The sequence below is a fragment of the Dipodomys merriami genome, unplaced genomic scaffold (genome assembly GCF_024711535.1).
Source record: "Dipodomys merriami isolate MVZ:Mamm:240054 unplaced genomic scaffold, mDipMer1.0.p SCAF_59, whole genome shotgun sequence".
Lineage (NCBI taxonomy): Eukaryota > Metazoa > Chordata > Mammalia > Rodentia > Heteromyidae > Dipodomys > Dipodomys merriami.
In genome coordinates, this window is record NW_027206168.1 from 2,388,879 (window position 1) to 2,409,691 (window position 20,813).

The window sequence follows — 20,813 nt, forward strand, 5'->3', positions numbered from 1 at the left end:
TAAGATTTGGGGGTGGTGGTGACAATGATCAAGATATATTGCATATATGAACTGACATGTCCAACTGAAAACCCTTTTGTACAATGATTTAGAGATAATTTAAAAAATAATTTATTTATTTTTGTCAGTTGTGGGCTTGAACTCAGGGCCTAGACACTGTGCCTGAGCCTCTCTGTGGTCAAGGCTAGTGCTCCACCACTTGAGCCACAGCGCCACTTCAGGTTTTTGAGTGGTTAATTGGAGGTAAGAGTCTCACAGGGACTTTGAACTGCAATTCTCAGAGCTAGGATTACAGGTGTGAGCCACTGGCACCCAGATAAAAAAATAATTTTAAAAACTAAAAAACAGGGGCTGGGGAAGGTGGCTCAGTGGTAGAGCGCTTGCCTTGCATGCTCCAGGCCCTGGGTTCGATTCCTCAGCACCACATAAGCAAAAAGAAAAAAGCCGGAAGTGGCGCTGTGGCTCAAGTGGTAGAGCGCTAGCCTTGAGCTGAAGAGCTGAGGGACAGTGCCCAGGCCCAGAGTTCAGGCCCCATGACCGGACCCCCAAAAAAAACAAACTAAAAAACAAATAAAAATGAGATTTGGCCTGAAGATGCATGTAGCTCAGGGATAGAGTGCTTACCTAGCATGCATAAAACTCTGGGTTCAAACTCTAACACCACGTAGGAAGAAACAACAACAACAAAAAAAACCCACTATATTTTCACTTGTCTCAAACCACCAAAAATCTGGCCTTAGCTGGGCATGGTAGGGATGCCTGTAATTTTAGCACTTGGGAGACTGAGATGGGAAGATTCAGAGTTTAAGGTTGGTCTGGGCTACAAGGCAACACCCTGCCTCAAGAACTCCAAGATCTGAGCATGCGCAGCCATCTTCCCCACAAGACTATCTGCTCAAGCTGGGTGGCAGCTGCCCCTTTAGATAGGACATGCACCCTCAAAGTTGGCATAGCCCCACCCAGCCCACCCACCTCAGCTTTCTGCCAGTATCTGACCTTAAGCCAGATTGTTCACTCTTCTGTGGCTCTGTAGAGGTAACAGGCCAGTTCCTAGCCCAGAAGAGGGCCAAAGTACCTCCTCAGTTCTATGTACATGGAGCTGCAGTAGTCTGCACACTAACCTTTGGCAGAGCCTAGGACATCTGCGTAGCTAAAGCCACCCACGAAGGCCACACCAGTGAATGTGTCCAGCCCAATGGCCCCACAGCAGAGGTCCTGCATGGTCACATCCCACACCTAGCAGGACAGGGAGAAAGTCAGAAGAGCCCCAGGCCAAGGCTGCTGAGGCAAGGCCCCCAGCCCTGGCCAGCCACCTTGCTCACCTCAAACCCAGCCAAATGGAAGGCATCAGCCATCTCCCGGTCTCCATTACTGCCTTCTTCTCGCAAGATGGCAACTCGGGGGGTGGGACCACCTGGAAGAAGTGACTTTGGATCTGAGGGTTATTTCCCCAAACAACTTCTCCAGGGCTGGCCCAGGCATCCAGGCTTCTCACTCCATGCTCCAAGCCCAAGCAAGCCAAGCCCTTACCTGGCTCCCTAGGCACGGAGGCTATGGGGAAGGTGGGAGGCAGGCAGTAGTTAGGCCCTGTCCGCTCCCTCAAGCCCCGCTCCTCCTCTGCTACACAGTGTGGCTCTGCCTGCAGCCGGTCTAGCTGGAAACTGGTCTCCTCCCAGAGGGCTCGCAGCTGCCCTACAGATTCCTCCACAACTACATCCCCATTCACTGACACCCGGACCTGGAGAGGGGAAAATAATCAATCAAGGGCTAGAAGAAAGAACCATCCCTCCATGGCCGACATGGTGGCCCAAGGCTTCCTAACTCCCAACTTCCCATGGGCACTGCTCTCTCCCTGGCTTCCTCACCATGGCCTGAGGTCCAGGCGCCCCTGTGTGGCCCAGCTCCAGGCAGTGCAGGCCAGCGCTCCGGTACCGCTTCAGCACTCCAGCCACGTCTGGCTCCTTCACCTCCAGCACTAGACCAGGCTCCTCAGCAAACAGCACTGTCAGCGCTGAGGGAGCAAGGGGGGTGAGTCAAGGGGACAAGGGTACTGCCAAGACTCAGGGTGGGACGAAGAACTGGAAGATGGGACTAGGAGTTGTGCCAGGGACTGTGGGAAGTCTGAGAGAGGGCTGTAGTCTGAAACAGAGTGCCACTGGGTAGATGTGGAGGGAAGATAGGGAAGACTCAGCAAACAAGCCAGAGACATTCTATTCTTTTCCAGATGGGGTCTGCAGGGTGGGAAAGGCAGTTAAGGCCTGAGAGAGACCCTCAGTTTCTCACCATCAATCCCTGGGGCAGGCACATCGACCTCTATCCCACAATTCCCAGCAAAGGCCATCTCTAGCAGGCAGGTGATGAGGCCTCCGTCACTGACATCATGACCCGAGCAGAGGCTGCGGTCTAGAGGAAGGAGACAGCGCTCAGCTCCACACACAGCTAAACAGCTGGGGAGAAGGGGTGAGAAGGCAGGCATACACAGAACCAGGGGTAAAGCCTGAACTGCTCTCGCTCCATACTAGTTCTCCCAGCTTGTGAATCCCTATCACCACACACACCCAGGCTCACTCACCTTTCAGCAAGTCCTGGGTGATGCCAAAGGCTAGTACCAAGTTCTCAGGAAAGTCCAGATCAGGAGGATGGTCCCCAAGCTGGGAGAAGCACTGGGCTAGAGCTGTGCCTCCCAGGCGGTGGTGCCCAGGGCTCAGAGGCACGTAGAGGAGATGGCCTGGGGCGAAGGCATGGGGTGAGAGGGAGAGGAAGAAAAACATCCTTAAAGCATTTGCAGCCTTACATAATGCCTCCGATTGCCAGTGCCAGAAAGTGACGGCCTGGTGCCGAGAAGATGGTGCCTAGGGCTCACAAGGCCAAGGATGGTTTCCAACAATGCAGGGAAGGGAATGAATACATACCTCTTCCCCGAGGATGCTTGAGGTCAGGGGTCACGGTGGCTGTGATGTCTGGACAGACAGCGTAGGCTGAGATAACCAGGGACCCTGTAAAATAACAAGGAATAAGATGGAATTAAACACAACATCAGCCCCACAACCTTCTCCTTCCCTCTTGGGAGCACCAAGCCTTACCAGGAGCCTGCACAGTCTCGGTGCCAACCCGGGCAGCCATGCTGAGGGAATCCTTGCCACCATCCACTGCCACACCCAGCGCTGCCATCACTGCCACCATTGCCTCGCAAGCATCAGCCAGAGCTGCACCCTCCCCTGGGAGCTTGGCTGCCCACATCCAGTTCCCACTGCATTTCACATCCTGGGAACAGTGATGTCGGCATTAGAAAGGAGAGATACACAGAGTCTGGGAGCTTAAGAGCTTAAAAAAATGACAGAGCAAGAAGGAGAACAAGCCACTGATGGTGAAATAGCCAAAAGGCCAGGCTGAAGCAGAAGCTTCAGGGAGACTCACCCGGAGATCGGTGACTAGAGCAAACACCAGATTGGTGAGGGCTTCGGACACAGCCAGCCTGGCAGCAACCTTGGGGTCCAGCAGGCTCTTCACTGGCTGCTCTCCCAGAGCAGTGGCAGCCCCTATGAGCTCCTGGTGACTTAGAGCCACAACAGCCACGTCAGCCAGAGGAGTCTGAAGGGGCCCTACACACTGCTGCTGGGCTACGAGGCCACCTACAGAGCGGTCAACCTGTGGACCCAGGGACAATTGGCAAGAGCGTAAAGGGACAGGGAGATGACACAGGTTGGTGGGAGATCTGGCTTTCCCCAACTTGTAGGAAAGAGCATGCAGAGGATGAACAGCAAGGAGACCAGGCCATGAGAGAGGGTATCTTGTCCCTGCCATGTACCTCCCTGCCCTCAGGCCTAGAGCCCTCTACCTGAGTCCCTGGGGCGGGGAGGGGGGATGCCAGGGAGGACATAAGCAGAAGGAAGGATGTAGGGGTCTTAGTAGGGCATGGGAAACCTTGTTGGTGAGGTAGCGCTTGCTGGCCACAGCAGGCAGCCTTAGAACTCTCTCAAGAGCCTGGCGCACACTCAGCCCTGGTGGCAAGGACAGAGGCTGTAGCAGAGGAGGGTTCCTCTTGAGGAAGAATTCCTGCGATAGAAACAGCAATTGGGATGTTGGAGAATCCAAGTATGGAGGCACACAGGTGACAAAGCACCTATGTATAGGGGGAGTGGGGGGGGGGGGGGGCCTTGGAAGATGGCCATAGGGAAAACACATTCCCATCTCTATTCCGCATACCTTCTGAGGCATCTTGCCCAGCACCCATTCTAGTTCCAGGTCCACAGGGGTTGGGGGAGGCCTTGGGGGAACGTCTCCCTGGCCATTTCTTCCCAAAGGACACTCACGATCATCCACCAGCACTATCTATGGACCAGAAGGAATGAGCTACAAATATAGTAAGGAATACCACACACACACACACACACGCACGCACGCACGCACGCACGCACGCACGCACGCACGCACGCACGCGTCAGGACAGACATGCTCCCTCCGCCCTTTGTTTGGCTTCCTCTGCAGAATCCCACCTTCTCTCTCCTGCCTAAGTCTATTCCCATATCTATTTGCCATATCACCATCCTCTTCTCTTCTCCCTCTCTTGGCCTCCCAGACAACTCAAGCCTGCCTACAAGTTTTGTTCCCAACTTACCCTCTTGTCTCCGGTGATAGTACCCACAAAGCAGGCGGGGCAGCGTTCCCGGGCACTGACACGACTCAGGAAGTCCCGGTGGCAGGATCTCAGCAAAAGTGCATTTGACTCCTGATACTCAGCCCCCCAGATTTCCAGGGCATTCAGGGTTGGGTCACCCAGCTGCACAGCCACACAGGAAGGAAGGAAGGAGAAAGGTCAGTGGGCACTGCCATGCTTCACATGGGAATGGAAGGAAGATAGAGAAGGCCAGGTGCTGGGGGGAGGTAGGAAGACACTCACCTGGAAGCAGCTTGTGTAAATGACAGCTCCCGCAGGGTCACTCAGCTCCTTCAGAACATTGCCTAATGAGAGGATTGCAAGGACGGATGGTGGTGACCAGGTCATGGTTAGTTCCATGTAAACAAAGGACTCTCAGTCCCTAAGGTCCAACTGTCCCATGGCAACTGGCTCCACTCTCTACCCAATCTTGTCCAAAATGTACAAGGGGGCTAGGTGCCAGTGGCTCATGCCTATAGTTCTAGTTACTCAGGAGACTGAGATTTGAGAGGATGGTGGTTCAAAGCCAGCCTAGGCAAGAAAGTCTGTGAGACTCTTATCTCCAATTAATCCACAAAAAGCCAGAAGTGGAAGTGTTGTAGCTCAAGTCGTTTAGTGCCAGCCTTGAGTGGAGGGGGAAAAAAAAAAAAAAGCTAAGGACAGTACCCAGGCCCTGAGTTCAAGACTTAGTGCCAGCACAGACAGACTCGCATGTGCATCCACACAGAGTACAGTGGGTAAAGAAGTCAATGTGCAGCTGGGCAAAGCCTGCAGATCCTTGATACCTGCCCTGAGTGAAAGCTATCAAGAGACAAAGTAGGCCCAGTGCTCACCATTGCCACCAGCTCCTTGGTCATGGAGGCTGCAGATGGGGTTTCCCCTAGGAGCCTCCACACAAGCCCGGATCACACGGTTCATCTTCTGTTCCATCTCCGGGTCTCCTCTCTGCACAGCTCCAAAGTCCAGGTCACTGGCATTGTCTCCTTGTACCTGAGGGATCATAAGGCATAGCTCAGTTCATGAAGGCTAGAAAAAAAGCCACACCCTACCCACCCACCTCTGCAGCACAGTGACAACACAGAATCTGTGACCCTAGCTATTCACACACACCTGCACAGATGAAGCAGCTCCTCCTCCAACTCCAATCCTGTAGACAGGACCCCCAACCTTTACAACCTCCATGCCTACAAGGAAGGAGTGTAGAATCAGGTCATATGGGGACAATAAGGCAGTGTGAGGACAGAGAAAGGCAACATGAGGGGAACAAGATCTTAGTACTTCACTGGGCAGACAGAGCCAACTATTAATCTCTAGACAGGACAATGTGCCTATAAGTACACAAACACAGCTATTCTTTGGGAAAATGCTTCAAATAATTCAACCTAGCTGGAGCCAATAATTCACATCTGTAATCCTAACTGCTCAAGAGGTTAAGATCTAAGGATCATAGTTCAAAGCAACCCAGGCATGATCACCAATTAAAGACCAAAAAGAAGCTAGAAAAGGAGGTGTGGGGGGCTGGGAAGGTGGCTCAGTGGTAGAGCGCTTGCCTTGCATGCCTGAGGCCCTGGGTTTGATTCCTCAGCACCACATAAGCAAAAAGAAAAAAGCCAGAGTGGCACTGTGGCTCAAGTGGTAGAGCGCTAGCCTTGAGCTGAAGAGCTGAGGGACAGCACCCAGGCCCAGAGTTCATTCAGGCCCCACGACCGGACCCAAAACAAAAAAAAAAAAAAAAGAAAGAAAGAAAGAAAAGGAGGTGTGGCTCAAATGGTAGAATGCTGACCTTGAGCAAAAAAAGCTCAGGGACAGCATCCAGACCTTGAGTTCAAGCCCCAGACTGACCTGTGCGTGCACGCGTGCACACGTGTACACACACACACACAAAATCAAGGGCTGGGAAGGTAGCTCAGTGGTAGAGTGCTTTCCTAGCATGCATGAGGCCCTGGGTTCGACGACTCAGTACCACATAAGCAGAAAAAGCTGGAAGTGGGGCTGTGGCTCAAGTGGTAGAGTGCTAGCCTTGAGCTGAAGAGCTGAGGGACAGCGCCCAGGCCCAGAGTTCAGGCCCTCATGACCAACAAAAAACAAAATCAAAATGGTATCAGAGGGACTAAGGATGTAATTCAATGGCAGATATTTTCCTTAGCGTTTTGATACCTGGGTTCAATCATCAAAAGAAAAAGAAAAATGCATCATAAACCTAAAGATAGAAATTAAAATTACAAAAGTATTTGAAGAAAACATACACGTAAATCTTTGTACCTTGGATTAGGCAATTCTTTCTTATTGACACACACACACACACACACTGCAAACAAAAAAAGGGGAAAAAAATATACCTAGCTTCTTAGGAGAATGGCTAAGATCTGGGGATGTGTTTGAAGCTAGCACAGGCAATAAGGTCCATGAGACTCAAGTGGTAGAGCACCAGCCTCAAGTAAAAAAGCTAAGGGACAATGACCAGACCCAAAGTTCAAGCCCCAGTAACAACGGAAAAACAAACACCAAAAAAACACTGCAATAAGCTGGGCGCGGGTGGCTCACGCCTATAATCCTAGCTACTCAGGAGGCTGAGATCTGAGGATCGCGGTTCAAAGCCAGCCCGGGCAGGAGAGACCGTGAGACTCCTATCTCCAATAAACCACCAGAAAACCGGAAGTGGCGCTGTAGCTCAAGTGGTAGAGCGCTCGCCTTGAGCTGAAGAGCTGAGGGACAGCGCTCAGGCCCAGAGTTCAAGCCCCACGGCCGACCAAAAAAAACACTGCAACAAAAGGGCCTCACAATCCTCTCCTGGCAGCTGCCCTGTACTAGGAAGCTGGCTAGATAGATTAAAGTGGCAGGCTCTCACCAGGCTCTGGGGGCTCCTTGCCCACATGCTCATCTTCCATGGACCCAATTCCACCGCTAAACATAATGGGCTTGATCCACTCACGCCGCTGACCATTTGGGAGCTGAAGTCCGAAGGAACGGGCAAAGCCTGGAATGTAGACATCACAAGTGGGAAGAAGGGACTAGTCCCCAGCCCAGTATCTTCACCCCTGGACCACACTGTCCCCAAGTCCCTCTAGGATTGATGTCTAATATTCTCACATATTCCCCAGGCTTACCAGCTAGCACTGGTTCCCCAAACTTGTTGCCATAGTCTGAAGCCCCATTACTGGCCTCAATGGCAACCTCCAGGGGTCGGGCAAAGTTCCCAGGGTACTGGAAGCTTGGATCTTCCCAGGGAAGATCGTAACCTGAGAGGGAAGAAGAAACCTGAATAGACTGTAAAGATGAAAGACAGAGGATGCATTGCAGGGAAAAGTATAAGCTATCATGGACTACCTGTTGGGTGGGAGGTGGAGAGCCTGCTGAGTACTGGTTTGCTCTTCATCTCCCACACCAGCCTTCCTTCCTCTCAACATTAGATTTCTTCATGGGACAGGGGATGAAACTCAAAAGTTTTGCACATGCTAAACAAGAAGTCTTTATTACTGTGCTACATACACCTTCCAGTCCCAGAATCAGACTTCTTCAAGCTTAAGAAACTGGATTTCTGGGGCTGGGAATGTAGCTTAGTAGTAGAGTGCTTGCCTAGCATGCATGACGCCCTCTGTTGGATTCCTCAGTACCACATACACAGAAAAGCCAGAAGTGGTGCTATGGCTCCAGTAGTAGACTTCTAGCCTTGAGCATAGAGAGACTCAGGGACAGAGCCCAGGCCCTGAGTTCAAGGCACCAGACCAGCAAAAAAAAAAAAAAAAAAAAAAGGAAATAAAGAAAAAGAAAAGAAAGAAAGAAACTGAATTTCTGGCAAAAGTGTTGATGTACAGATCTACCCTGAATGGTAGTTTCTTTCTTCTTTCTTTTTTGCAAGTCCTGGGGCTTGAACTCAGGGCCTAGTGCTGTCTCCAGCCTCCTCTTTGTGCTCAAGGCTAGCGTTCTAGCACTTTGAGCCACATCACCAATTCCAGCTTTTTCTGAGTAGTTTATTGGAGATAAGTGACTCATAGACTTTTCTGTCCAGGCTGGCTTTGAACCACAATCCTCAGATCTCTGCCTCCTGAGTAGCTAGAATTACAAACATGAGCCACTTGCTGTTTGGTTTGTTTGTTGTTGATCATGGGGCTTGAATTCTGGGCCTGGGTGCTGTCCTTGAGCTCTTTAGCTCAAGGCAAGCACTCTACCACATGAGCCACAGTGCCAATTCCAGTTTTCTGGTGGTTAATTGGAGATAAGAGTCTCCCAGACTTTCCTGCCCTACCCGGGCTGGCTTTGAACCATGATCCTCAGATCTCAGCCTCCTGAGTAGCTAGGATTATAGGCATGAGGTGCCCAGCTGGATGGTAGTTTCTAAAGAAAAATTGTGGTTCTACAAAGCCAGTTCTAAGAAAAGACATCCAGATGACTTTGTCCTATGAGAAAAAAGTTTGGTGCCTGCCAGGACAAAGAATCTGGAAAGAAGGTGAGTAGAAAGGAGATGGCACCTGGGATGTGCAGGTTTCCAAAGCAATAACCAGCAGTGCCAGCCACCACATGGGCCCCACGGCCCGTGCACTGGACATCTCGTATCCGGCCCCCTGTGCCTGTGGTTGCTCCACTGAAGGGGGCCACTCCTGCAAGGGAAAAGGGAAGAGGTGTGGCTGTCCCAGAGACAAACCCAACCCTGACCACCCATGGAATTAAGAACAAACAGCTTCCCTGTTTCAGGCTCAGCCCAGAGTCCTGGGCCCTTGACCTTCCCTTTCTCTCTAACTTCACCTAATCTCTTACCTGTAGGAAAGTTGTGTGTCTCTGCAGTGAAAACAACATGTCTCAACCTCTGCTGTTGCCGAAAGCAGCTCGGCTGTGTAGGGTCCTCAGGCTGTAGAAATCGGACTGCCTTCCCCTGGATTGCACTGTGGACACATCCATTCTGTTCCCTGCTCTCTTCCTGATCTATACCAAACCAACGAGGGCCTGGGCCTCCTATCCCTGAGTCTCAAGGCCCCCCCATCCAGCCCAGGGCACTGCCAACCTGCTGTTGTCACAAAACTTGAGGACATTATTGGGATTTGAAGATTTCTGGGTACTCATGATGGACTCAAATAGAGAGTGTGGCAGCTTTTCCCCATCCACGTAGAGCTGGCCCTTGAAGAACCAGTGTCGGCTATGCTCACTGGAGGGTGACATGAGGAGGGAAAGGTAGAGAGGAACAAGTATCATTCTTCAGTATCATGTATTCTCAACAGGACTTACAACCTTTTTTTTTTAATTGTCTATTTATTTCATTTATGTGGTACCAAGGAATTGAACCCAAGCACTCTGCCATTAAGCCACATTCCCGGCCCCTACATCCTATTCTTACTATTTGTTGTTTTGTGCTGGTCCCAGGGCTTGAACTCCAGGGATAGGCACTGTCCTTTAGATTTTGTGCCCAAAGCTAGTGCTGTACCACTTGAGCCACAGATAGATTTCCAGCTTTTCTAGTGCTTAATTGGAGATTAGGGTCTCATGGACTTTTCCTACCCATGCTGACTTTGAACCAGATCCTCAGATCTCAGCCTCTTTTTTTTTGGGGGGGGGGTCCGGTTGTGGGTCCTGAACTCTGGGCCTGGGCGCTGTCCCTCAGTTCTTCAGCTCAAGGCTAGCGCTCTACCACTTGAGCCACAGCACCACTTCCGGCTTTTTTCTTTTTGCTTATGTGGTGCTGAGGAATCGAACCCAGGGCCTCTTGCATGCAAGGCAAGCGCTCTACCACTAAGCCACCTTCCCAGCCCTTCAGCCTCTTGAGTAGCTAGGATTACAGATATGAGCCACCACCAGCACTGGGCCTTACTTAGTACTTCTAATAGGTCAAAATACATTCCAGAAATCTATTATTTAACAAGCACTCTGCTACAGTGGACTATTCAAAGTGAAGACCACACCAAAGTTTTGAAGGTAGATTCCTGGATGGGCAGAGGAACCCAGGTATTCCAACAGACTCAAGGAGGTCCCTACAGGGAGGGACAGCCAAGAGGACAAGTCCTTATGGCCTTCCCTTCTAAACTCCACGGGACTGACCCCATTCCTCCTCACCTATTGGACTGAGCCAAATCAAAGGCCTCTACAGTGCTCGGGTTCCGCTGAAGCTCCTGGAAGCGCTTGGTGTAGAAATCCAGGTCCCAGGAGTCCAGAGCCAGACCTGGGAGACAAACTCAGAGCTGGAGGAGCTCAGGGGAACATACTTCAGGTCTCGGCGTCCCTGCTGGACTATCCTGGCCTGGTTCCTACCTCTCCCAGGGACCCCTGCTTACCTAGCTCCTGGTTGACTTTCTCCAGGGCAGCCCGACCCTCAGCCAGTATGTTAATGGGACCATGAAGAGGGGCTGGGATGTTCTCAGGGGAGAAGCTCTGGATAGGATTGGGAAAGTGCTGCTCCGTCATCCGGTCATGGAGGGCAACCAGAGCAATGGCTTCTATCTCAGCCGAAGGAGGGTGGGCAAACTAGCAATGAGAGAGAGACACACACACACACACAGAGATCAAGGGATAGTGTTGAAGAATGGAAAGAAAGGGACTATCCTCAGCCCTTCAATGCAATGCCAATCTGCTTCATCTTCATAGTATGTGTTTTGTTTTGTTTTTGTTTTTGTTTTTTGCAGTGCTGGGTATCAAACCCAGGACCATATATATATATGCTAGGTAAGCAATTATCACTAAGCTACATTCTTATATCCCACATAGCACCTTTGATTAGGCCACACAAAAGCCTCCCTTCCAGGCATAAATCTATGCCAGAATGTAAATTTGTTCAGGAAGCCCAGACTGGACTTCTAATCAGGTACCTTCAGGTAAGCAAACAACTTTCACAACCATACAGCTTTTTCCCCATGTTTCCAATGACCTCATGAGAGTTTAGGAGCTAATCTCTTAACTTTGGTCCATCTGGTCCACCTGATTCTCTATCTGACAGTCTACTGACTCACTGAAAGCCGGTAGCGCCGGGTAGTCTCCACTCGTTCCACTGTCTCCAATCCAGAAGCCTGGCACACAGAAACAATGTTGGTGGACAGTGGGGTTGAAAAATTCAGCCTGAGAAATAAAAGAGATGATTAGAATCTGAGAGTCTGCAGGGCTCAGCTGAAAGTGGATCTTGCTCACCACTGTCCAACTCCCACTATTCTTTTTCTATAGGTGTTAAGGTTAAGACTGGTCACCAAGAAACCTGCTTTCAAAAGTCACTCTCAAGTCCAGCACCTGTAGCTTACACCATAATCCTAACTATTCAGGAGGCTGAAAACCAGAGGATGGCAATTTGAGGCCAGCCTGAGCATAGACGTCTGAGAGACTCCATTTCCTAACCAATAAAAATCTAGGCTGAAGCCGGGCGCTGGTGGCTCACGCCTGTAATCCTAGCTACTCAGGAGGCTGAGATCTGAGGATCGCGGTTCAAAGCCAACCCGGGCAGGAAAGACCGCGAGACTCCTATCTCCAATAAACCACCAGAAAACCGGAAGTGGCGCTGTAGCTCAAGTGGTAGAGCGCTCGCCTTGAGCTGAAGAGCTGAGGGACAGCGCCCAGGCCCAGAGTTCAAGCCCCACGACCGACCAAAAAAAAAAAAAAAAAAAAAAATCTAGGCTGAAGAAGAGGCTCAAGTCATAGAACACCAGCTAACCAAGTACAAAGCCCTGAGTTCAAACCTTGGTAAAAAAAAAAAAAAAAAAGTCAGCCAGGCACCAGTGGCTCATGCCTGTAATCCTAGCTAGTCAGAAGGCATCTCAGCCTTGATCTCACAAGGTTCAAAGCCAGTCCAGGCAGAAAAGTCTATGAGACCCTTATCCCCAATAAACAACCAGATAACTGAAAGTGGCACTGTGGCTCAAAGTGTGTGTGTGTGGGGGGGGGGGGGGGGGACACTAGCCTTGAGCAAAAACCCTCAGGGACAGCACCATCCCTGAGCTCCATCCGTATGACCAACAAAAAAAAAAGGTCACTCAACAACAAGAAAAAAAGTCAAGTGCTGGTGGCTCATGCCTGTAATACTAGTTATTCAGAAGATTGCTATCTATGTTCAAAACCAGCCTGGACTGGAAAGTCCACAAGACTTATCTCTAATTAGCCAGCAAAAAGCAGGAAATGGAATTATGGATCAAGGGTAGAACACCAGTCTTGAGCAACAGCTCAAGGAACAGCTCCCAGGCCCTGAGTTCAAGCCCCAGTGCCAGCATAAAAACCAAAAAACCAGGGGCTGGGAAGGTAGCTCAGTGGTAGAGTGCTTGCCTTGCATGCATGAGGCCCTGGGTTCGATTCCTCAGCACCACATAAGCAAAAAGAAAAAAGCCGGAAGTGGCACTGTGGCTCAAGTGGTAGAGCGCTAGCCTTGAGCTGAAGAGCTGAGGGACAGCGCCCAGGCCCAGAGTTCAGGCCCCACGACCGGACTCAAAAAAAAAAAAAAAAGACACCAAAAAACAAAAAAACAAAAACAATAAACAAAAAAAAACCAGCTGCACCCAAAAACTTACCAGAATTCAAGCTGGTTCAGTCTTCAGAGGCACCTATTACACAGGCCTCCTGATCAGGAAGCAGGATGGACCCCAATGATGGGATTTTTTTTTTTTTGGTCGGTGGCGGGGCTTGAACTCTGGGCCTGGGCGCTGTCCCTCAGCTCTTCAGCTCAAGGCGAGCGCTCTACCACTTGAGCTACAGTACCACTTCCGGTTTTCTGGTGGTTTATTGGAGATAGGAGTCTCACGGTCTCTCCTGCCCGGGCTGGCTTTGAACCGCGATCCTCAAGATTTCAGCCTCCGGTAGCTAGGATTACAGGCATGAGCCACCAGCGCCCAGATTTTGAAAACCAAAATCCCCCAGGGACCATAAGAAGGAGTAGAATGGAAGAAGGAGGATAGCCTAAGTGTGAAAGGAAAGATGAACCCTGAAACATCAAAAAAGCTGTCCCAGGATGAACACACATACCTGGGCCCAACCTCCAGCAGCAGGTCATTGGGGCCAGGAAGGAGCCAGGATTTCTGAGCAACATCATCCATTAACAGGGGGCAGCCAAACAGCCATAACAGCTTCTTCATCTCCTCAGCACTTGGTAGGGCTGTGGCTGCAGGAAGACAGGGCACAAGATAGACTGAGGAACCTCCTGGCACCAGGGAACCTCCTTCAAAAATCCAATACCTGGGCCCAACCTGTCCAGTCCACATTGTAGCACAGCTCTGTCTCAACATTCTGTAGCTCTGGGAGTTTCCCTTGAAGTCTCCGTAGAGTATGTCCAGATGCTGCTCCCTCATGGCCAGAGGGTCGAACATAAAAGTGAAGCACTGGAGACATCTCTGTAGGTTATCTTTCCTGAAGTGATGAATTAGGATCCTTAAAAAAAAAAATTAACAAGAACTTATGTGCCAAAATGATTTCAAGTTTCTCATTTTGGAGTGTGAGGTAGAAGTACTGGAGTTTGAACCAGGGCAAAGCACTTGCTTAAGCAGGTACTGTACCTTTTGAGCTACTTCATCAGTGCTAATTTCAAGTTTCAAGGACAGTCTAGACATTAGTGATGAAGTAGGAAAAAATAACAGGGGCATTCAGAGAAACAAGGTAACCTTAAGACTTTAATGAATCTGCAAAACAGGGGCTGAGTGTAGCTCAATGGTAGAGCATGTGTTTAGCATATGTGAAGCCCTGGGTTTAACCTCATTGTTTGCATCCACCCCTAACCACCAAGTAGGTGTTGGTAATATGGGATGGAGTGCACATGCACAGTCCTTGGGATTCATACAAGATCTTAGGAACATCACTGTGAAGACAGAAGGCAGAAGCCATAAGCCATGTCTGCTGTCCCAGAACTAGCTATTTAGCGCAGCTAACCTCTAACTCATAATCCTGCTGTTACCACACTCGCCTAAAATGCACCAGTCGCACTAGTTTCCATTCTATTCCTCAAATTTTCCAGGCTCAGTCCTAAAGGACATTATTTAACCTGGTATTTGCAGGTCTAGCTCTTTGTAGTTACTTAAAATTTCCAGAGGGAAGGTACCTTCAAAGGCCTTATTTGACCAGCCACTGGTTTTTTGTTTTTTTGTGTTTGTTTTTTTTTTGAGGGGTGCTTGAACTCTGCGCTTGGGAGCTGCTCTTCAGCTCAAGGCTAGTGTTCTACCTCTTGAGCCACAGCTCCACTTCTGGTTTTCTGGTGGTTAACTGGAGATAAGAATCTCAGACTTTTCTAACCTGGCTGGCTTGGAACCTCAATCCTCGGATCTCAGCCTCCTGAGTAGCTAGGATTACAGGCCTTGACTCACCACACCCAGCCCAGCCACTCTTAAGTAGCCATTACTTGACAACTTAATATTCAATTTGTTTGGTATTTACCACTTTAAAAGTTTTGGCTTTTAGGGGCTGGGAAGGTGGCTCCGTGGTAGAGTGCTCACCTTGCATGCATGAGGCCCTGGGTTTGATTTTTAGCACCACATAAGCAGAAAAGGCCTAAAGTGGCACTGTGGCTCAAGTGGTAGAGCACTAGCCTTGAGCTGAAGAGCTGAGGGACAGTGCCCAGGCCCAGAGTTCAGGCCCACAACCGATCAAAAAAAAAGTTTTGGTTTTTACTATATACTCTACACTAGAACAAAATCTAATGGGCTGTGCCTGCTTCATATCCATTGAATTAGCAAAGATTAAAAACAGCACCCACTTTAAAAACAAAAAACTCCAGCTTAAAAACCAGACAAACGAGGGGCTGGGAAAGTGACCCAGCGGTAAAGTGCTTGCCTCCCATGCATGAGGCCCTGGGTTTGATTCCTCAACATCACATAAACAGAAAAGGCCAGAAGTGGTGCTGTGGCTCAAGTGGTAGAGTGCTAACCTTGAGCTGAAGAGCTGAGGGACAGCACCTAGGCCCAGACTTCCAGCTCCACGACTGACAAAAAGAAAAGCAATACAAAGGAAAACTTGTTGACTGAAAGATTCCTACACAACTTAGCCCTCCCTCCGCATCCTCCCCCCCCCCCCGCCACACACACACACACACACACACACACACTTCAGACTAGTCTTCACTGAAATCATCTTCCTATTTTGATCTTTTACTTCCAATTTAAGATAAACCCCAGGAGCACAGGGATGGGTTCCGTCTACAACAGGGCTCTACCCCTAACAACGAGCATACTGCAAAGCGGACGACCGACAAACTAGAAAATAAACACATGGGATGAGGAAGGGAGGTGGGCTTCCCACGTGGTCGGTCATCCCATCAAGGATCAGTGGAAGACGCTCACCAGAGGACGAACCCCACTACAGCAGGAACACGGGCCCCCAGACGCCCTAACTCCGCCTGCCCCAGAGGACGAGCCTGTCCCAGACGGTGCTCGGGAACCGCGAAGGAGGAGCGAAGAGCCGGGGCTGGAAGCGTGAGGACCGTCCCGCTTATCCCAGAGCCGACAGCCGCTCACGGCGCTCCAAGTCTCCGCCTTCGCGACGTCATCTCGGCGCGCCGAGGACGGGGGCGGGGCCCCGGAGGCGCCTCGGAGGCGCCTCGCACTCGGTGCTTCCTCGCCCCCACTCACTTCCTCTGGCGGTCGGCGGGTGGGCGCCTGGCTGTACTTGGTAGGAAAGTCTAACGCTAGGTTACGAATTTGGCTTCTAGGTCACGAATTTGGAGGACTAGAGAGAGAGTTCTTGAAGGATGATAGGGGCTATTAGATGCTAGTGAGCGACTGGGTCCATAAAGGGATAGAGGAGGTGTCAGGTCTCTTGAAGGTTTATAGGCCTTTTAGCCATGGGTGGATCTTCATGTAATGGGAGTGATGGGGCTTAGCAGCTGGGTAGGTGCAAGGTGGTAGTTGCTGTTGCCAGGGGCTAGAACTCAGGCTTGCACTTTCCTGCCTGCTTTGCTACTTGTTTGACTGGTACTGTACCACATCAGCCATGTCACCAGACCAGGTTTTTGTTAATTGGAGACATGGGTCTCTTATTCCTACAACTAGCTTTGAATTAAGAGAGAATCTAAAGGGAAGTCCTTAAGACGGGCGCTGGTGGCTCATGCCTGTAATCCTAGCTGCTCAGGAGGCTGAGATCTGAGGATCACAGTTCAAAGCCAGCCAGGGCACGAAAGTCCATGAGACTTATCTCTCATAAACCACCAGAAAACTGGAAGTGGCACTGTGGCTCAAGTGGTAGAGCTCTAACCTTGAGCTGAAGAGCTCAGGACAGCATCCAGGCCCAAATTTAAAACCTCATGACCAACACACACACACACACACACACACAAAAGGAAGTCTTTAAGTGGGACCAAAGAGTGGTGTCCATAATGATAACTTTCTAGTTAAAAAAATAAAAGAGGGGCCGGGCGCCGGTGGCTCACGCCTGTAATCCTAGCTACTCAGGAGGCTGAGATCTGAGGATCGTAGTTCAAAGCCAGCCCGGGCAGGAGAGACCGTGAGACTCCTATCTCCAATAAACTACTAGAAAACCGGAAGTAGTACTGTAGCTCAAGTGGTAGAGCGCTTGCCTTGAGCTGAAGAGCTGAGGGACAAGCGCCCAGGCCCAGAGTTCAAGCCCCACAACCGCCAAAAAAAAAAAAAAAAAAAAAAAAGAGGGTATCAAATTTGGGAAGAATAGTCACTTTTGACCCAAAGTTCAGATGATGCTTCCTCCTTTGAGTGACTCATTGAGATTCCTAGGCTTTGGCTTTCCTAAAGCTATGCAGAGTTTTTTGTTTTGTTTTGTTTTGTTTGTCAGTCATGGGGCTTGAACTCTGGGCCTGGGTGCTGTACCTCAGCTCTTCAGCTCAAGGCTAATATTCCACCACTTGAGCCACAGTGCCACTTCTGGCTTTTTCTGTTTATGTGGTACTGAGGAATTGAACCCAGGGACTCATGCATGCGAGAAAAGCCACTCTATCATTGAGCCACCTTCCCAGCCCCCAGAGTTCTGAATTAAATGTGATAAGGGACTTTCCCCACCTTGACCAATCTCAATAAGAGAATTATGACAGAACTGATGTCAGAGCTTTTGGTCCAAGAGGTCTATCTTCATGTTCTAAGAAATATCCTTTTCTGACAGGCACCAGTGGCTCATGCCTGTAATCCTAGCTACTCAGGAGGCTGAGATCTGAGGATCACAGTTCAAAACCAGCCTGGGCAGGAAAGTCCGTAAGACTCTTTATCTCCAATTAACCACTAGAAAACTGGAAGTGGTGCTGTGGCTCAAGCGGTAGAGTGCTTACCTTGAGCTGAAGAGCACAGGGACAGCGCCCAGGCCCAGAGTTCAAGCCCCATGACTGACAAAAAAAAAAATATGTGTGTGTGTGTGTGTGTGTGTGTGTGTGTGTATAATTTTTTCCAGAAAGCAAAAATAAAAGGATATCTTTCTAAATCTTTGGGAAATTTGTCCAAAGATGGTATTAGTTGTTTTGGGAGAGGGTTCTCTCCCGAGATAGACCACCAAAAGAGGTCCTGGGGCTCCAGGTGCACAGAGTATGAAAGAATTCACCAAGAGGCAAGCAAGGACACAAAGGTTTATTCACTTTCCAAGGGAAGAAAGGGCAAACAGACATAGACAGTGTAACCCTGAGTGGGGTTAGAGCTGAAGTTTATGAGCATTTAAGACATAGAAGGAAGCCAGGAGCCAGTGGTTTACATCTTACACTCACTGCCAGGAGGTTGAGATCTAAGGGTCGTGGTTCAAAGCCAGTGCATGCAGACAAATTGAGAGACTATTTTTTTTTGGGGGGGGGTCTGGTCATGGGGCCTGAACTCTGGGCCTGGGCACTGTCCCTCAGCTCTTCAGCTCAAGGCTAGCACTCTACCACTTGAGCCACAGTGCCACTTCCAGCTTTTTTCTTTTTGCTTATGTGACGCTGAGGAATCAAACCCAGGGCCTCAGGCATGCAAGGCAAGCGCTCTACCACTGCGCCATCTTCCCAGCCCCTGAGAGACTATTTTCTATAATTAACCAGTAAAAACCTAGACGTGGAGGTGTGGCTCAGGTGGTTAAATGCCAGCCTTGACTGACAAAAGCTAAGAAAGAGTATAAGGCTATGAGTTTAAGCCCAAGGACCAGCATACATACATATACACACAGCTATAAGAATGCTGACTTTTTTGTCAGTCATGGGGCTTGGAGTCTGGGGCCTGGGCACTGTCCCTGAGCTCTTCAGCTCAAGGCAAGCATACTACCACTTGAGCCACCATGCCACTTCCGGTTTTCTGATGGTTTACCTACCCAGACTGGCTTTGAACCTCGATCCTCAAATCTCAGTCTCCTGAGTAGCCAGGATTACAGAAATGAGCCACCAGCACCTGGTGAATGCTGACATTTCTTTGTTCTCCTTCTCCTTCCCCTTCTCCTTCTCCGTCTCCCTCTCCCTCTCCCTCTCCTCCTCATCTTCCTCCTCTTCCTCCTCCTCCTCCTCCTGCTCCTTCTACTTCTTCTTCTGTCCTAGGCTTGAACTCAGGGTCTGGGCACTGTCCCTGAGCTTCTTTGCTCAAGGGTAGTGCTCTACCTTTGGAACCACAGCACCACTTCTGGCTTTTTCTGTGTATATGGTACTAAGGAATCAATCCCAGGGCTTAACGCATGCTAGGCAAGCACTCTACCACTAAGCCACATTCCCAATCCAAACGCTGACACTTTGTAGTTTTAGTTCAGTTAGCTGTTCTAAGAACTGCTGCAGGGCTGGGAAGGTTGCTCAGTGGCAGAATGCTTGCCTTGCATGCATAAGTCCTTGAGTTCCATTCCTCAGCACCACATAAGCAGAAAAAGCCAGAAGTGGCACTGTGGCTCAAGTGGTAGAGTGCTTGCCTTGAGCTGAAAAGCTGAGGGGCAGTGCCCAGGCCCAGAGTTCAAGCCCAGGACTGGCAAAAAAAAAAAAAGAACTGCTGCTGCAAAGGTCAGTTAATGTTTTACAAAGGTGGCTGGTTATCAGTTTGAACAATCCTTTCAGGAACATATTGTTAAAACATGACACACATAAGGTTCTTCTTAAGTTCAGATCCATTTCTGCAAAATAGAACAGCCTTCCTGCCAGAAAAAAAAAAAATGAAGCCCTTTATAAAATGGAATAGGATAGGCTGATTTGAATTAGGGGCCTTACAATGATCTTGTTTATCTGTGAAGACAGGATGCCAGTAAGACAGAAGTTCCTCTTCAGTTGGAATGAATGGAACTGATTGAATAAAAGATGGCTGACAGGGGTTGGGAAGGTGGCTCAGTGGTAGAGCTTGCATGCATGAGGCCCTGCGTTTGATTCCTCAGCACTACATGAGCAAAAAGAAAAAAGCTGAAAGTGGCGCTGTGGCTCAAGTGGTTGAGTGCTAGCCTTGAGCTGAAGAGCTGAGGGACAGCACCCAGGCCCAGAGTTCAGGCCCCACGACTGGACCACCCCCCCCCCAAAAAAAAAAAAAGATGGCTGACAGATTGACTATCAGCTCATCACTAGCTTCATTATAAACCATAACAATGATTGGAACAATAAAACTGAGCAAAAAAAAAAAAAAATGAGCAAAAGAGACTGTGCCTGAATTCCTGAAAAAAGCTCTGCCTATTAAGGAGGGAACCAGTACTAGTCTGCCTGACTCCATTTTTTTTTTTTGTCGGTCATGGGGCTTGAACTCTGGGCCTGAGTGCTGTCCCTGAGCTCTTCAGCTCAAGGCTAGTGCTCTACCACTTGAGCCACAGCACCACTTCTGGCTTTTTCTGCTTATGTGGTTCTGAGGAATTGAACCCAGGGCTCCTTGCATGCAAGGCAAACACTCTACTACTGAGCCACCTTCCCAGCCCCTGACTCCATTTTTTTTAACCTCCGCTATATTAACCTTTTTTTTTTTTCTGAGACCCCCGTCCTTCACATCACCTTGGGACTCTAGAAGGACAGAATTAATAGATAAATATCTTGTGACAAAAGTTGAAACTCAAGCTGGAGGTGTGGCTCAAGTGGTAGAACACCAGCCTTGAGTGAGAAAATTTATCTTGAGGCCCTGACTTCAAGCCCTAGTGGTGGGAAAAAAAAGTAAAAAACTGGAACTTCAATAATGCTTGGATTTTGTGTGTGTGTGTGTGTGTGTGTGTGTGTGTGTGTGTGTGTGTGTGTGTGTGTGTGTGTGTGTGTGTGTGTGTGTGTGTGTGTGTGTGTGTGTACCAGTTTGAGAGCTTGCATTTAGGGTTTAGGCACTGTCCCTGAGCTTTTTTGCTCAAGGCTAATGCACTACCACTA

The 20,813-nt window shown here is 49.6% G+C and overlaps 1 protein-coding gene across 2 annotated transcripts in view; it reads right to left on the reverse strand.

Annotated features, from left to right (window-relative positions):
• Window positions 1–16,040, reverse strand: part of Pfas (phosphoribosylformylglycinamidine synthase) — a 19,449-nt gene extending 3,409 nt beyond the window's left edge. Inside the window, exons 1-26 of one of the 2 annotated variants that reach the window (XM_070001432.1) lie at window positions 15,877–16,040; window positions 13,798–13,978; window positions 13,577–13,712; window positions 11,590–11,695; window positions 10,918–11,107; window positions 10,700–10,805; window positions 9,657–9,797; window positions 9,413–9,537; window positions 9,127–9,255; window positions 7,765–7,896; window positions 7,506–7,634; window positions 5,768–5,841; window positions 5,491–5,647; window positions 4,901–4,962; window positions 4,619–4,780; window positions 4,207–4,332; window positions 3,925–4,056; window positions 3,418–3,648; window positions 3,084–3,264; window positions 2,913–2,996; window positions 2,573–2,728; window positions 2,284–2,403; window positions 1,866–2,011; window positions 1,531–1,738; window positions 1,323–1,414; window positions 1,122–1,236 (exon numbers count right to left, since the gene is read on the reverse strand). In XM_070001432.1, the coding sequence (XP_069857533.1) occupies window positions 1,122–1,236; window positions 1,323–1,414; window positions 1,531–1,738; window positions 1,866–2,011; window positions 2,284–2,403; window positions 2,573–2,728; window positions 2,913–2,996; window positions 3,084–3,264; window positions 3,418–3,648; window positions 3,925–4,056; window positions 4,207–4,332; window positions 4,619–4,780; window positions 4,901–4,962; window positions 5,491–5,647; window positions 5,768–5,841; window positions 7,506–7,634; window positions 7,765–7,896; window positions 9,127–9,255; window positions 9,413–9,537; window positions 9,657–9,797; window positions 10,700–10,805; window positions 10,918–11,107; window positions 11,590–11,695; window positions 13,577–13,712; window positions 13,798–13,939 (3,382 nt within the window). In that variant the 5' untranslated portion in view covers window positions 13,940–13,978; window positions 15,877–16,040. Of the gene's footprint in view, window positions 1–1,121; window positions 1,237–1,322; window positions 1,436–1,530; window positions 1,739–1,865; window positions 2,012–2,283; window positions 2,404–2,572; window positions 2,729–2,912; window positions 2,997–3,083; window positions 3,265–3,417; window positions 3,649–3,924; window positions 4,057–4,206; window positions 4,333–4,618; window positions 4,781–4,900; window positions 4,963–5,490; window positions 5,648–5,767; window positions 5,842–7,505; window positions 7,635–7,764; window positions 7,897–9,126; window positions 9,256–9,412; window positions 9,538–9,656; window positions 9,798–10,699; window positions 10,806–10,917; window positions 11,108–11,589; window positions 11,696–13,576; window positions 13,713–13,797; window positions 13,979–15,876 lie in introns of both variants that reach the window. The other variant, XM_070001431.1, reaches the window with a different exon arrangement.
• Window positions 16,041–20,813: the final 4,773 nt, after the last annotated feature.